The 18,044-nt window shown below is 33.5% G+C and overlaps 1 protein-coding gene across 1 annotated transcript; it reads right to left on the reverse strand.

Moving 5' to 3' along the window:
* Positions 1-14,288: 14,288 nt before the first annotated feature.
* On the reverse strand, positions 14,289-17,743 carry LOC149563601 (putative L-type lectin-domain containing receptor kinase S.5). Its single transcript, XM_089824037.1, has 2 exons — positions 16,354-17,743; positions 14,289-15,296 (listed from the first exon to the last, which is right to left on the reverse strand). The coding sequence occupies exons 1-2, from the start codon at positions 17,652-17,654 to the stop codon at positions 14,618-14,620; spliced, it is 1,980 nt and encodes a 659-aa protein (XP_089680163.1). The 5' UTR covers positions 17,655-17,743; the 3' UTR covers positions 14,289-14,617.
* Between the last annotated feature and the right edge of the window lie 301 nt (positions 17,744-18,044).

Here is an 18,044-nt window from a genome sequence, read left to right on the forward strand (position 1 = left end):
GTTAGATTATGTTGGATTATGTTAGATTACATGTTCTTTTACATGTTAGATTATGTTACATTATGCTAGTTTATATAATTGATGTATACATATGAAATTGGTTAGGGTTAGGGTTAGGTAATTAACTTTACATAATTTCTAATTAGTTACATAATTCCTAATTCATAATAATGCAAGTGATATTTAGATATGATTAAAGTCTAGTGCTAATTTCATCCCCTTAAGCCAAGTCCTAATTTCATCCCCTTAAGACACAAGTCCTAATTTCATCCCCTTAAGACATGTCCTAATTAGTTGCATACAAGTTCTTAATTTCTATATTTTTTTACAAATCACAATTTAAACTTCACAAGTTAAATGAAAGAGTAAAAGTAATATATAATTAGTTACAATTCCTAATTTTACCCCCTTATGACACAAGTCCTAATTTCATCCCCTTAAGACAAGTGTTCAAACTTCTTCCCCTCAAGGCACATGTCCTGATTAGTTGCATACAAGTTCCTAATTTCTGTAATTAGTTACAAATCATGATTTTAACCTCACAAGTTAAATTAAAGAGTAAAAGTAATATATAATTAGTTACAAGTCCTAATTTCATCCCCTTAAGATACAAGTCCTAATTTTATCCCCTTAAGATGAGTATTTGAATTTCTTCACCTCAAGATATGTGTCATAATTAGTTGTATACAAGTTCCTAATTTCTATAATTAGTTACAAATCATAATTTAAACTTCACAAGTTAAATTAAAGAGCAAAAGTAATATATAATTAGTTCAACCAAATTTCAAATTGAAAATGATCAAGTTCAACCAAATTTCAGATTTCAAATAGTTCAACCAAATTTCAAAATGTTCAAGTTGTTTCAAATTATAAATTATTTCTATCTCATATCAAGTGGGTTATCTCGATATCAAGCCTCCACTTACGTATTCCAAGTCCTTTGACTAGATGAAGAGTTAGACCAATGACAATAACATGGTTACTATAATAATATACCTTATTGTTAGGTTGATAATTAGTCAAATGAATCTCATTCTTAAGTACTCTATTTTACTTCAAATATGTTCCCTATACAATAAAAGAACCTGCATGCAGGTCAATAAATTTGAATTCATAAAAAACATAGATGTACATACACATACATTATTCAACTATTTACTAACCTATGGGAAACATAATTCTATCACTTATTTAAGTCTTTATTAGCTTCTCTCTTTGTATGGTGCAACGCAATAAATAATAGCTAACACCTTCCACATTTTCAAATTTTTCCATGACTACAAAAGCATTGCCTACACAAAGTATATGTATATAAATTTCTATGTGTCATGTACATGAGAATATATATATTATATAAATTTAACCAAAATTATGAAACAAATACACTTGTATGTATATACATACATACGAACTCTAATCAATCCTGAAATATGGTCATAATCACTAGAAACCAATGGAATATCATCATAGTTTTTATCCTCAAACTCATCTGTATCAATGACATCTTGTGGCACCAAAGTCCATTCGCACACATATCCACGTTCTTGATTAATGTAACCATCATAGTTTTCATCAATGCAATCAGGACAAAAACATGAGTATTATTTTGTGTATAATGACCACACATTACTATACGTACTCATCACTGAATGCAAATATTGTGTCTTCTCTACCCTCTTGTATGTATGCATTGATCTTCTATCGATACTTGAACGTAAGTTCAATACATACATATAAAAAATGATTTTCAAACATGTGTGTACCATAATTTAGTTATCACATAAAATATTAAATATAAATTTAATCCAATTATAATATTCAAATTAAATTATACCTTATACCTCCCTAAACACTCTAAATGATATGACTTAATCCACTTGTGATGACATGTTATCTATATTTTCCAGCACTGTAAAATATTTTTTGCACCACTCAACCACATCAAGAGCATTATTAATGTGATATCCTTTATATTCCATTTGATACTTTCTTAAAGCATGTTTGATATAAGCTACTATACCATCATGCTCACCTTTTCCGTGTCCACTCCAAATGTGTGGTATATTAAGGTATCAATGATATCTACATAATCCATAAAATGGTCTAGTTGATTTAAATTGTGTTGCATGTCCATATGACCATACAAAATATTTTTCCATTTTCATTCCTTTATTTTTTAAATAATTAAAAAATGTTGTAAAACAATGTTCCACAAAATGTGTGTCATGTTTTTCATCATCACTAATGTAAAAGTGATACTCTTTTTTAATGACTCATGCTTGATCTATACTTTCCACAACATCCAAATCAATTTGTGCATGTCGATAAGACAGTTGAACCATTATAGTAACCTTGTCTGTATAGTAGTATTCTACTTGAAGTTAATTTTGAGAAATGAAGTAGTAATTCTTTGCAAATTCAACAACAAATAAAATTATCTCGAGTGGGAAAGTTTCTCTTAGTGTTTGAAATTGTTTAGCTTGCCACATAGGAAAAAAACATGACATATATATGGTTGAATCAATTTACGAAAATTTGACATAAATTCTCTAGCAAGTATGTCATCCTCTACATATTCCAACCTTGTTGATTCTTTTCCAACTTTTGTTTCTGACTTTATATACTTATATCTCTTATATTTTACCATTCTCATCATATCAGTATCTTCATCTCTCAAAGGAAATTTGGTCAGGTTACCACATGTTTCACAAGTTCCTCTTATACAATCTATTTCACCTATTGCATGATCATTTGGTTTGTCACATAAGATTGATGTTATGAATTGGCTCGATCATTTATGAAAATTATTTTGAGAACCACTACTTTCTTCTATCATCTATCAAAACCCTTGATAGTACAAATAAGATGACATTGACAAAAACATGTATCAAAAGATCTATTTATCTTCACAAAATAGGGTTTCAATATTTCAAACATTATTTGTCCAAACTTTGTGTCAAGATTTAAATTACAAAATGAGAGATACAATTCATGATGTGTGACATCCAACCAATGTTTTCTGTGTTGAAGATACTCCTTAGGCCCAATCCTCTACTTAATGATATCTCTTCTATTTGGTGAAGGATGAGTATTATCAATCCAATATTGAATAACTAAGTTCTTAATTGTTTCCACAATCCTATCAAATTGAGGAACTCTACACATTAGCATCCAATTTCCTTCTAATGTAAAATCATCCAAATTATTTCTCCTTTCCAGATAATGTAATATCATCTTTCGACTATACCCAATATGAGATCATAGTGAAGAGATCCATCTTTTTTCCATAATTTCTTATTTAAAACATATGTCGGTATCACTCTTCATGCAATGAATTTATGTACAGATCAAGTTTTTTTTCCCAATGGAATATAACCCTTCCTTAACACTTTCAACAATACCTTTTTCTAGTTTAGAAGTCTTCCTCTTTTTTATACTTGTCTCTATACCCAATTGTTTCAAAGACTCTTTTAATTCATCTTTTAGAAGTGAAATTGATAATAGTTTAACTTTCTCCACTGTATCAAGATACTTGAGTTGCACAACTATTTCTTTAGACTTTTTATTCAATTTCCTTTTCGTAGTATATGTAGGTTGACTAGCATATTCTCTCAATTTTTCCACATCCATTTCAATTAAATGATCTATGTTTATATGATTAATTTTTCTCTTCAAACTTTGAGCTAGATTAACATTCTCATTTGTTGTTTCATCTCGAGCTACAAGAAAAATTAAAATAAAGACTTAAGATACAACTTTTCTTTAGTGTCTAAATATGTGCATATACATAACAAAAGAACTATTAAATATAATTTTATTTAACCTTCAAATGATCCTTCTTCGATATCCATTGCTACATCTTCAATTTCCTCATGTTCAACATTTTCATCATCTACTACTACATGTGTACAATATAAAAAATAAAATCAAACAAGTTTGTAAGGGGATTTATCTCTAAAATTAAAAATTAAAAATATAAAGTTTACCTCTAGACCTAGAAATCTTGAGAGAGATTGCACTTGTAAGAGATGTGTGTATACTTGTACCTATTTGAACTTGGGTTGAACCTTCTCCAACCTCAGTAGGTTGTCCTAGTTCACTATGTCCTAAATAAATTCATAATTTAAAACAACATAAGTAAAATCAACCCTAATTCTAAATATTCATAATTTAAAAACCATAATGTAATAAACCCTAATTCTAAATATTCATAATTTAAAAAACATAATATAATAAACCCAATCCTAAATATTCATAATTTAATGTTTAACCTAATCCTAAATATTTATAATTTAATATTTAACCTAATCCTAAATATTCATAATTCAATTTAAACCCTTAATATTAAGTTAATAGTGACCCTAAGTTTCTATTTACCATATTCCTAATTGTATAAACCCTAATCCTAACTATATACATATAAAAAGTATACAATACGAGTGTACACTATATGAACTAAATATGCCTTGGAAAAAAAATTGCACATGTGTAAATTGCCTCCTATAGTATCTTGCTAAAAAAAATTGATGATTTGCATCTTCTTCTTCATTAGTTCTTCTTCATGCATAGTTACTTGCTCTTTTACCTTTGTTGCGCATGTTGCAAATTTTTCTTCCAAAATTTGAAATAGACAAGTTGCAAAATATTTCCTCTCGGCTCCCTCCCAATAAAAATGGGAATTATTTGATTGGATTTGAATGTTTCAATTGGAAAAATATATATAAGTTTATTTATATGACAATTTTTATTTTTATTTTAAACCCCTTAAGGTCAACCTCAGTTTAGTTTCAATCAAAACTACCTAATTTAGTTTTGATCAAAACTAAGGTCAAGTTAGTTAACTGCACGACTCACACTTTCTAAGTTTTTATAGAAACTAGACAATTTTGTTTCTATCAAAACTAATTTTTTTAGTTTTGATAGAAACTTAGTTTCTATCAAAGCTAGGTAATTACAGGTCCTCCCCAAGTGTAAGAAGAATTTTAGTATTTTCATGGCTTCTAGGCTCAATTTCTAGGTTTAGATGGAGCACTAAAGTCATTTCATTTTGAATGATAGAAGTGCTCTGAACAACCTTTCTAATGACTATGAATTTGCTACATTTTGGATTTTTTAGGTATACATTTTTGCACATGAACAAAACAGAGCCTTTTTATAAAAAATAAACCTATATATTGGACACTCATGGAAAAATAGTAACTAAGAGAGCAGAAATTTTGAAAAATAACTATGATCTCTATATTCAAGTCCTCTTTCAATAACAAAAGAAATTGTGAAATTAGGTAAATATATAATAAGTTGCATGTGTCTCAAAAGCCATTTATGTCTAAATTTGTGTTAGGTCAACTTTAAACTCTGATAAAATATGAAACACTAAGGATAAAGACATTAGATCACCTCAATGGTTTTGGTATGGATGTTAACAAACTAAATTTGAAAGAATCACATTGATATATGTTGTAGAAAAAAATTATGTGTGTCAAAGACAATGTCACTTTTTAAAAATTAGGTTTTTGATAACATACCAATTTTCATGGGAGAAAAAATAATTCAATCAAATAAATTTTAAAAAAATAAAATATATTTGGATTCTACATAGAAAATCCTAAAAGACTCTAATTTACTTCATCTTCAAATTCCTAACCGTTAAATGAAAAATTGCATCCAAAAGTAAAATTTTTCTTGAAAATTCATAGTTCAGTGTCAGTTTAGGCAAAAAAGTGTAACCCACTACTGTGGGTCCGCATTTCATGTATTTTTATGATGTAAATATTTATCATTATGATGATACTAATGATTTTAATTTTCACTTCGGGGTTTAATTCAGGTAGACCAGAGGCTTGGGGGCTTCATCTCTTAGATTTGATAAATTATTTATCTAATTCTTTTCCTATATATATAATTATTGGTATGTGATCTTTCATTCTTGAATAATTTATATTGGGCCTAATTGTGTAATTGAGGTCCCACTGAGTTCCTAAGTATGTTCTTTGATTTTCCTTTGAATAGTGATCATGATATTATTATTTTATGTTTTGTGGAATTCTTGAGTCAAATTATGCTTTGAAGGACTAAGATATATTGTTGTATCCAACATATTGGATGGATTCAAAATAGCATTGACCATGCACATATTCTATTAGGACTTATAGATATACTCTAAAACCTAGTTTGAATACCTAGGTGATTTTTTCAACATATATTGGTTGTCCTCTTTGTTATTTTTGGATCCCTTTTGAATAGTTTGAATTTATGCTCCAAACATAGCTTGTTGGCTTATTTTTTCTCAAGGATTTTATGAGATTTGATTTGAGATTATTTTCTTTCTTCACTCTTTGATTTTTGGTTTGGAGCATAGGAGGGCAAAGTGCTAGGGACATAGTGTGACGAGTAGCTCGCAATGGGGGTTGGAGCCCAAAGTAGCTAGTCTTGGATAACCCATTATGGAGTGTTTAATCAAGTGGTTACTTACTTAAATTAACTTGTTTTTTGATCTCACACTAATAAAAGATAAGTATTCCTCAATCATGCCTAGATTATGCATGCACTCTTGTATGAGGATGGGTGGAGAAGGCCTATTCGTCCATAGGGTGTTAATCTGGAAATATGAAACCTTGATCTAGTGAGGTTGTCATTTCCATATGATTTTGATCTAAGTATCATGTCTAGAGAGCCTACGAGGTGGTTCTAGTTTGGGACCATGATCATGACACCCTTCCATCTGTTGGTTAGATTTTCCTCTACTATAGAATATTTGTAATGTTTGTATATGATTATCATGTTGCATTTTTTGGTCATTCCGGTGAACTTCTATGTCACATTTTGGATGGGGATTATATGTCATGTTTCATTTTTTTCTAAATAGATAGATTGAAGTCATCAGATTCAAACTATGAAGTCTTTGAGTATGAACATAAGAAAGGCCATAAATGATGAGCCCTTGAGGATTAGGTCCAATCCATTAGGGTTTTTCCTTTAATTTGAAGGTAATTGTATTTCTTCTTCTCAATAATGATTCACCCAAAGAATATGTTAATAGAGACTTCAATTATAATCATGCATTTAAATTTTGGGCCTAGTGGTTGAAATTTTCTATAGCTATCGGATGTAGTGGTCAAAATGAAAAGAAAGTGATGCTCGAGTATGGAATGAGTATTGAGTATGTTAAGTAGTATAATAATTTTAACCCTATCAAGTTCTATGATATTAATCAATTGTAATTTTAACATGTTGATTACTTTATTATTATACTATTTAATTTAGATTTTGTAATGAGTGTGGTTTAGGTGAGTATTGTAAATGAGTATTGTATAGAGTAACCATGCCATGAGAATTGTTGAGAAAGTTTGATGGGTTAAATACTTTTAATTCAAACATGTGATAAGAACACTATTTACATGTAAGTTAGTTTTCTTCCATATTCATTTTATGCATATCCAATGTTTTAAAAAATTCAAATCAAATTTATATCTAGGTAGTTCACTTTCTCATGGGATCCCGGGTAGGGTGTTACAATTTATAAGTCATCTCATACAATCTTCTAAAATAAAATTTACACAATAGTTTTGAAAAGACAACAATATATAAGTTGATATCTCTCATCTCAAATATTCAAGCCTTTAACAATTTCTACGAAGATATTATCTCTCCCTTATCCAACTGCCTCAATTCAAAAGCATTTCTGGGATTACTCCCATATATAATCTAGAATGGTGATCTACTAATACTCCTATTGACAAAATTATTATATGAAAATTTTGCCTATGGTAAAATCATATCCCATCCTTTTGGCTTAACTCCAATCAAACATTGCACCAAATTTCCCAAACTAGTATTCACAACTTATGTTTGTCCATTAGTATGTAGATGATGTGATGAACTGAACTTCAACTCTATCTTCCATTTCTTCATAATGTGTGCTAGAAATACCCAACAAATTTGGTATCTCAATGTGAAATAATACTCTTTGGCAAACCATGGAGTCTCACCACTTCTCTAAAAAACAACTCTGCCACATGAACAACATCACTAGTATTCTTGCAAGGAATGAAATGTGTCATCTTTAGAAACTGGTCAACCACCACAAAAATAGAATCATTACCTCATTGAGTCCTTGGTAATCCAAGAACCAAATCTATGCTAACATCCTCCCATGGCTTCTCTAGTATAGGTAATGACTGATACAATCTCGTATTCTACTTCATTCCTTTCACCATCTGACATACTCTACAACTCTATACAAACTTCTTTGCATCTTCCTACAACTATGGCCAATAATAGTTCTTAGCAACCAAATCAATGGTTTTATCTCTTCCAAAATGTCCAGCCAATCCTCTATTATGCATCTCCTTGATAAGATTCTCTCTCATTGAACTTCTTGGAATGCACACCTAACTTTCTTTGAACAACATATCATCTTGGATTATGAAATCCAACCACCTTGTCATATTAAGAGTAATAGGTTTTGCACAAGCCTTCCATGCTTCACCAAAATTAGGATCCTCTAGATACAAATTACCGAGTTCCTTGAAGACAACTACCTCAATCTGTATTTTTGTCAACAAAAGATGTCTTCTACTAAGAGCATCTACAACTCGGTTAGACTTCTCACTCTTGTGTTTCAAAACAAATGTATAACTTTACAAAAACTCAACTCACTTCAAATGCCTTTGGTTTAACTTTCCTTGACTATTCAAATATTGCAAAGCTTGATGATCAACTTACGAAACAAACTCCTTAGGAAGAACATAGTGTCTCCACTTCTTTAATGCCTAAACTATAGCATAAAATTTGTGATCATAAACTAAATATTTTATTTTGGCATCATTCAACTTCTCACTAAAATAAGAAATAGGTCTACCTTCTTCACTCAAAACTACTCCTATAGGAGTACTACTAGCATCACAATCTACTTGAAACACCTTGTTAAAATCTAGAAGTGCTAAAATAGGCTACTCTGCAACTTTTTGTTTCAATAGATTAAAACTATTATTTGCTCCTACATACCACTTAAATTCATTCATATCCCCTCTCTTTATTTCTATCAAGGGTCCACAAATACTGCTAAAACCTATTATGAACTTTCTATAGAAACTAGTCAGTCCATGAAAATATCTTACCTTTCTAGCACTCTAGATTGGGCCATTCAAGGATAGCCTTCACTTTCTCTAGGTCCATTTTTAGACCTTCTGCTGAGATTACAAATCCCAAGTACACCCATTCCTTCTTCATAAAACTACACTTCCTCAAGTTTATCAACAACTTTTCTTCCCTCAACTTATCAAACACCTTTTAGATATGCATCAAATGCTCCTCTAATGTCTTACCAAAGATCAACATATCATCTAGGTGAACAATGACAAACTTACTCAGAAACTCCTTCAGTACCTCATTCATGAGCCTCACAAAAGTGCTTGGTGCATTAGTTAGATCCCAAAAGGCATGACTATCCACTGATACAGTCCTTCCCTTGTCTTTAAATTAGTATTCCACTCATCATCTTCTCTAATATGAATCTGATGGTACCCACTCTTTAGATCTATCTTTGTGAAATACTCTACCCCACTTAAATAGTCCATAATATCATCCATCCCTTGCAATGGAAATCTATAATTTATTGTGATCTTGTTGATAGTGCAATAATCTCTGCACATCCTCCATTCTCCATTCTTCTTTGGTTCTAATATTATTGGTACAACACAAGGACTTGGACTCTCTCAAATCAACCCCTTCTGTAACAACTCATGAACTTGTCTATTCAACTCATCACTTTCTGCTAGTGTCATTTTACGCACTGCCTTGTTTAGAAAACTGACTCCTGGAATCAAATCCATCAGGTGACTGATCTTCCTCTCTAGGGGTAATCCATTATGTACATTATTTAAAACAATGTCATAAAATTCTCCCAACATATCTTCAACTTCTGCAGGTACCTCCTCAATGTCTTCTTTACCATCTTTTGGAATTATAGCAAAACACATATATGCTCATGCTTCATACCTTGGAGAAACTCCTTTCCATCAAAAAAACATATTCTGGTAGCACTACATACCTTTTCTTCTTTCTCCTTCAATGGGTTCAACTTATGTTCCACTCCATCCTTAGTTAGAGTGTAAATATTTGCTCACCCATCATGTACAACATGCCTGTCAAACTGTCATAGCCCACCTAGAAACATATGACATATGTCCATAGGTATGATATCACAAAGTACCTCATTCTGGCTACTTCCAATCTTGAACTTCACTAAGAATTGCTCATTGACCATGACCAAGTGGTCATCTTGCATCCAAGCAATACCTTATGGGAGTGGTTTTTTCTGTCTCTTCAGCTTCAACTTTATCGCCATTATTTCTAACACCAGATTGGTACTTCCACCATCAATGATCACATCACAAAACTTATCTCCACATCTACACCTTGTGCAAAATAAGCTCCTTCTTTGATCATGTTCATTTTCACCACTCAGTAGGACTCTTCTGTTAACTAGGACTTCTCCTCTTTTAGCATCTTCAAAATGTGATGATCTGGCATCTTCATCAACATGTACAACTCTGACCTAGCCTTCTATTCTTTGATCTATCCTTCCTTGGCACTAGGAACATTCAAATACTCTATGCCCTTCTTCTCCACAGTGAAAAAATTTCCCATGGAAGCCTCCTCTTCCAAATCCTTGTCATTTTCCCCTTCCTCTCTAATCTCTATTATTGTTTCCTTGTTCTTCTAATCATCATTTTGGCCTCCATAAGATTGTTTATCAGATCTTCTACCGTGACCTCTTCTACTATTTTTTGTCAAACTTTTTACTCAATTTCTCCTCAACTCTTAGGGAAAACTAGTATGCCTCCTTAATTCTGGTCATTCAAACCAGACTTGGCTCATCCTGAATACTTGGCCTTAATCCATTAAGATAACAAGAAATTTTCTCCTTATTAGCTTCTACATGGCCAATTCTCATGAGAACTTAGTAGAACTCTTTAATATATTGTCGAACAAATTTTTGCACTTAATTCAACCCTTGCATTTTCTTGAACGAATCAAAGCACATAATCCATGAGAATGAGTTGTCACTTAATTTTAGCTACCATCTAATCATGTCTAGTGATTTTTTCCTTTCTTCTTTTATTTCAATCCAACTAGATCTCCTGCCACCATATCTTTGCATGAACCTTTAGTTTGGCCTTCACAATCTTGACCCTATCCAAATCTTCAATATCTTCATATTCAAGGTACTCTTCCAATTCATTGATCTAGTCAATCAATTCCTCTGGTTGAGATTTCTCAAAAATGTGAGAACATCAAACATAGGTCTTTTTTCAATACTGGAAATGGCCTTAAAAAGTTTTGCTTCCTCTGGGTCAAGAACTTCCTCTACTCCATCTTGGTCCACATTTCCTTCTTCTCTTTCATCCTCGCTTTCATCATCTCCTATGACAAGATTTATTGCTCTATGTATATGTTCTTGCATTGCTTGCATTTTCCTCTTGAGGATTCTAAAATCCTTAGGTGTAAGACCTTCAACTCTTTGTCACACTCTCTTTGTGGAAGAATTTTTGCATTTTCGCTAAAACCCTAGTGAAACTACCTCACAATTAGCGATCTATCTACACACTCAGCCTAAACCACGGGCCTCATGTAAACTATCTCATAGTCAATGATCTATCCACACACTCAAAATCTCTAGCTCTAATATCAATTGATGAAGGGTGCTCCCCTGAATACCATAAATAGATAATAGAAACAAAGAAACAACAACAATTGTGGGAGAAAAATATGGGCTTCTTATTATTGCCACAAATGCAAAATTATAGAATTCACAATTTCAATATGCTAACCCACATGGGTGCCTCCATTATAGTAATCTACAAGAAAAAGCTGCGAACTATTACCCAGAGTTGTCCTAGAAAATGTTCAGGCATTTCTTAGATAGGCAATTTTATGTCACTAGGGAAGGTTCTAGACACTCAAACTTAATACCTAGGGCCAGCAAACCCTAACAATACATATAAAGTCATCCAAATACATTTTTGACATTTATTTTGGATGTTTTGGTCAACCCAATTTTGGAAGACCATAACTCTCGAACTATTGCTCTAATTGGCTATTATAACCATTTTTTGGAAACCTCAGTAGTTGATCTACATGATTGGATCAGTGCAAGTGTCCATCCATTGAATTTGTATGGGCCTCATTCAGGCACTTTTAGGCCTCCAATGGTGAGCCTAAATTTTATATACCAAAATTGCAAACCAAAAATCTGTAATAAATCCATGATTATGCATAATATGGCATTGAGCCTCATCTGGTAGGCTAATATATCTAAGATGAAGATCCACCTCTAAAATTAGAACATGTTGAGTTCATATGACTAACTTACTAAGTAGAAATCCTCCACAAACATCAAATCTGCATTAAGACAACACTTATTAAAAGAACTAAAATGAAATAGTTTTTGTTGATGCAAGATTGCTCTTACACCCAAGATGCTCCTGCATTAGAGTCTTTGATAATGGTCTGGTTTATGTTTTTCATTTAACATGTTATCATATCTTTAAACGGAGCATGTAATCTCTCTGGTTGAGATTGTCTAGATCATGTTGTCATGTTGAGTATGTACTTAGAGATGGAGATGATGTTGTTATCTCTTGTGATTAGAGATGTGTTTGTTGGAGTAGTTGAAGGTTTTAGTAGGAGGACTATGCGGTATTTAGAAGTGTAAGGAGAAGGGCATGGTAAATGGGTAGTGTGTTGTTTATGTTCTTGATGCTATGAGCTTTTTATTGCACCTCTATGTGATGTTGTTGATAATGGACATGGTTAAGTTCATATGGTGGACATGGTCATGTGAAGTATCTATGTGGATATTAGTACATACTTGTCAAGTGGGAGACTGTTGAGAATGATAAGTTTGAATGGTGTTTGTTCACCGTATGGTGAGATACCATACTTGTACAATGAAAAATTGTACATGTTATTCCTTCTTATGGTGAAGGGTCTGTCATGACTTGGCATTGTGGTATGTCTGGCAATGAAGTGGGTATGGTTTCAGTGCAGTAAATCCTCGCATAAGTGTGCGGTGAATTCAATATGCTGAAGAGACTAACTTGATGCCAAAGGTGTTCGAGATGAAGGAATCCACATGACTAAAGGAATCCGCATTACCAAAAGCATTTGTGTGACTGAAGGCATATGTGTGACTAAAGGCGTGTGATCGAAGGCGTTTGTATCACTAAAGGTATCTGCATCATTGAAGGTGTCAGAGTGACTGGAGGTGTCCAAGTCACTAGAGACATCTAATACCTGAAGGAGTGGCCGTCAGATGGATGGTTGACCATTGCATGGATGAGTTCCAAAGCTACCAGTAACCAAATTGTTCTGGGATAGTTAATGCACCAGAATCCATAATAAATTTCAATATGTATAAATGTCTATGGAAATTGTTAGGAATTGAATAAGGCTATGAAAGTTAGGTAACAGGTTGATTGTATTACAATCTAAATTCGTCAACCTATTTAGAAACTAGAGTTTATTCTATGTAAATTGTTTACCATAATACAAAGTTTCTCAAGGGTTTTTGGGTGGTAGGTTTTTTGTGAAAGGGTTTCCCACATTAAATCTGGTCTATGTCTACCTTGTGTGCATTTTTTTTTCAATATTCTTGTTTTTTGCATGCATCTCAATGTTCTAAAGTAGATTTACAATCTTTTATATTTATTGTGTAAATTGGCATTTGGAAGGCATTTTCTGCAAGTAGCTTTCCTAACAATTAGCACATGGATATTTATGTTTGTACAATCTTTTAAATATATATATATATATATATATATATATATATATATGTGCAATATTTTTGAAGTAAAATTTTGAATGCATGTTTATTTCATAATGTTCAAAGTCCATATAAATCATTTCATACAACAATTATGAAATGAAATCCTATAAGATTGCATGTCACATCTCAAACATTCAAACCAAACACATGAATATTTATGTTTGTATGAATATTTCTATATTATTATTTTAAAATGAGGTTTCAAGTATAGATTTAAGCTAAATAGCTAAGACTACAAATAAATCTTCTCATGCAATCTTTCTAAGATAGAATTTGTGTAACTTTGTGTCAGCGACATAAGCTGATATCAATAGTCAAACCTGAAATTATTACTATAACAAATAAGAATTTTTGTTTGTACAATTTTTTTAACATTTAATTATACAATACTTTTGAAATCAAAATTCAAATACAAATTCAATCAAGAGTACATATAAACTATCACATACAATACCCATGAAATAGAATTTGTACAACTTCAACTTAATCAATTTGAAATAAGCACTAATACAAAGACGATACTTTCATCTCCAATATTCATACCTTTCATAGTTCCTTTCCTCTCAAATCTGATTAGAATTCAACTAATCTTCAACATTGCATGATTTATATAGCTCACCTAATAGACATATTCATATAATCTTTTGAATATTCCTATAATCCTTTGCCAATTCTTACTCCTATCAGTCCACCACCATCGTACAAGCAACAGAAAACTACAAACCGATAAACACAAATTACTCTAACTAAGTCTTCCTGTCCCAACCCACTTTCTATCCTAAATAACTATGCCTTTACAAACGAATTGGGCATACTTTCTCTACTTGTACTAACTGTGCTGCCCATCAAACTGCTATCGTCGTAGTCAGAATGAAGCCAAACAAACGGTGGCCGAAATGTTGGGACATACGGAAGCGGTCTTTCCCTGCACAGAATCTGTTTCACCTGTCTCATAGTTGGCCGATCTGGTGGATTGGGATGTGAGCAGGCCAAACCCACCATGAACAAACACATTATATCATCCTGATTAACAGTGGCAAGACCTTGATCAGCAGGCGGAGGCAGAGGCAAACGGCACTCAACAGCTTCAAAGAGCCTATTCTCTCTGTACAATTTCCACACCCAACCCACCAAATCGAGCCCATTTAACACAGCCCAAGGAGCCCTTCCACAAACAATTTCAAGAACAATGGCGCCGAAACCAAAAACATCCGATTCAACAGTGGCTCTTCCGGTGTGAAAACACTCTGGAGCAATGTACCCAAGTGTGCCCGCTACACGACTCGCGGTGAAAGACATCCTGTTGGGTTGAATTATTCGAGCAAGCCCAAAGTCTCCCAAGCGAGCATTGTATTCTGAGTCCAGCATGATGTTGCTTGGCTTTAGGTCACGGTGGATTACCTGTTGCTCGCATTCCTCATGGAGGTAAACCAGCGCAGACGCCAACCCGGATATGATTTTGTACCTGAAAGAAATATAACAGATAAAGTAAGAGATTACAATAGCTGAACTTTTAGAGTCAAATTCATTGATTCATAAGTAGTAGTTCATAAGAACTTAGATTTCATGAGAATGAAAAAATTAGTCTTTATCGATGATGTTCACAATAACTTGTATAGATTTCGAATCAAACACATTTATCCATTATTTTATGAGTAGTGGCTTACAAGAAGTCAGCTCTGTGACAATGAATGAAACACTCATCACTCATTGCATCTAGGTGATATTCAAAGCAATTTGTGTAATTTTTGAGTCAAATTTATTGATCCATGTTTCATGAGTGTGATTAACAACATTATATCTCTTATTCACTTTCCACTCACTGCATCTAGGTGATGATCACAGTAGCTTGTGCAATTTTTAAGTCAAACTCATTGATCCATGTTTCATGAGTAGTGGTCAGCGAGAACCCATCTTTCATGAGAATGAATGAAACATTTAGCACCCATTGAGTCTAGGTGATGCTCACAACCACTTGAGGAGATTTTGAGTTAAACTCATTGATCCATGTTTTATGAATAGTGGTTCACATGAACCCATCTATCATGAGAATAAATGAAACCCTTAGCAACTCATTGCATCTAGGTGATGCTCACAACAACTTGTCTAGTTTTTAAGTCAAACCCATTGATCCTTTTTTCAAGAATAGTGGTTCAAAGAACCCATCTATCATGGGAATAAATGAAACTTTAACTGCATCTAGTCGATGCTCACAGACGTGAAGCACTAGAACTTCCTAGAACATTACCAATCTCAGTTCTACTCGAATTGAAACGCTCTTACTATAAAATTTCCTATATCATTAAAACCACTTTGCTTACAAATTCTGTCATAAAACCAAACCAAACTACTTTTCTTGCAACCCAATTTAGAATTTTATATTAAATAATGAAAGATCATATTCAAACAATTCTCTACCAAATGATCAAAATTCATATTACACAAGCTTCTCTATCAAATTATCAAAATCAGATTGATAGATGATGAATTGCAATAGCTTACTATATAGAGATCGTAAATACCTCTGCTCCCAATCCAGATGGCCTTCGGCTATATACTTTTCGAGGCTGCCGTTGGGCATGTACTCATACACCATCAGAAGATTCCCCTTCTCATGACACCATCCAACGAGAGGCACCAAGTTTCTATGGCGGAGCTGATTGATTATTCTGATCTCCGAGATAAACTCCTCTTTCCCTTGCGCGGAGTCTTTGAATATGCGCTTCACAGCCACCGCAGTCTTGTTCTTCCGCAGATGCGCTTTATAAACCGCTCCGCACCCACCACAGCCAATCTGAGACTGCGTGCTGAAATTCTGCGTGGCGTTCTGGAGGGCTCTGTATTTGAATTCATGTGGCTGACCAGGAAGTTTACGAAGGGCATCTGAAATGACAGCCGCTTCTGCCTTATACTTCCGGTGCTTCATATAAAATATAACGATGACCACGCCAAAGAAGACTGCAAGAGCCATTCCAGAGACCAAAAGTCCGATCTTTAGTCCCAAGTTGTGTTTGCAGGTTTCGAGCTCTTCGATCTCGAGACTCCATGAATGGACGCAGTTAAGCTCAGTGTTATTCCCCGTGGAAGCCGTGAAGCCAAAATTGACTAATGGGTCAAGAAAATGAGCGAGATTGATGGGATACTGTAGAACAGGCTGTGAGGGAATCCCATATGGCGTCTTTGCGATATAAACCTTCAGAAGCTTTTGAATCCCGCTGTACTGAATCCACACCGTGATGTCTTCTTCGCTCTTTAAATTGATACTACCCACATCAAGAGACGCAATCTTTTTGGAATTTATGCTGTTGACATCAATGGCTACGTGATTATCATCTGGATCGTTTGTAAAGTTGCTCTTAACTGTGTCGAATTCAACTGCTACCATCTTGTTGCTTCTCAGTCCATCAATGCTGGAATTGAAGAGCCCCAGCCAGCGTCCATGGCTTGCATCAGGGCCGTGTCTGATGTCTTTGTTTGAAGATATTATAAACGCCATGCCCTCACCTATTGCACTTATGTTGTTCGCGGGTGCAATGTTGAAAACAAAAGTGGAATTGAATGATACTGAACTGTTGGGGTCTTTCCATAGTCTGTATGGATGATTGAATATGACTCTTCCGTCTCTGTTTTGTAGGGAATACGGGGCCTCTTGATTTACAGTTTCTGCTGTGACTTGCAAGGACCCATAGGCTATGACGGAGTTGTAGAATGTGAGGAGGCTGTTGTTATCTGTACTGAAACGCTGGAAATTGAAATTCTCACTAACAGTTTGCACCAGTAGAATATAGATTATGGCCATGAGTAAATCTCCATGAAACCCCATTTAGATGCTGCTGAGTAGTGAGGCTTTAGAATGGTATCGGGCTACCTCTTTATTTAGGGCAAATGAATTATGGGGAAGAGTAAGACATGGAAGGGAAATAGTCTTCACTCTGAGTCAATGATTTACAGTGCCTCACGTGATTTTTTTTATTTGTGATCTCTATTGGTAGTTTCCTCAAGAATACGGACACCATGCATATCTTATCCCTTCAGTGTCGTGATGTTTTTTTAACCTCCTCTTCAGCAGGAATATATTATTCTCTTTCTTTCTCTTAGTGATCTTAGATTTTTTTCCTGTTCTTTGTTGAAAGGTTCAACGCTCCATCAATTTTTAGATAAGAAGTCGATGTTGAGAATCATATTTTTTAGATAAGATTTCAATGTTGAGAAT

The sequence above is a fragment of the Cupressus sempervirens genome, chromosome 4 (genome assembly GCF_028749045.1).
Source record: "Cupressus sempervirens isolate cs-2001-9-10 chromosome 4, ASM2874904v1, whole genome shotgun sequence".
NCBI lineage: Eukaryota > Viridiplantae > Streptophyta > Pinopsida > Cupressales > Cupressaceae > Cupressus > Cupressus sempervirens.

What these genes read in the sequence shown, in the direction of transcription:
- LOC149563601 (XM_089824037.1), bottom strand. Translation starts at nt 17,654, where the DNA reads ATGGGGTTTCATGGAGATTTACTCATGGCCATAATCTATATTCTACTG. An exon ending in CATCTGGATTGGGAGCAGAG is followed by an intron (nt 15,297 to 16,353) that starts GTATTTACGATC and finishes TATTTCTTTCAG; the next exon opens with GTACAAAATCATATCCGGGT.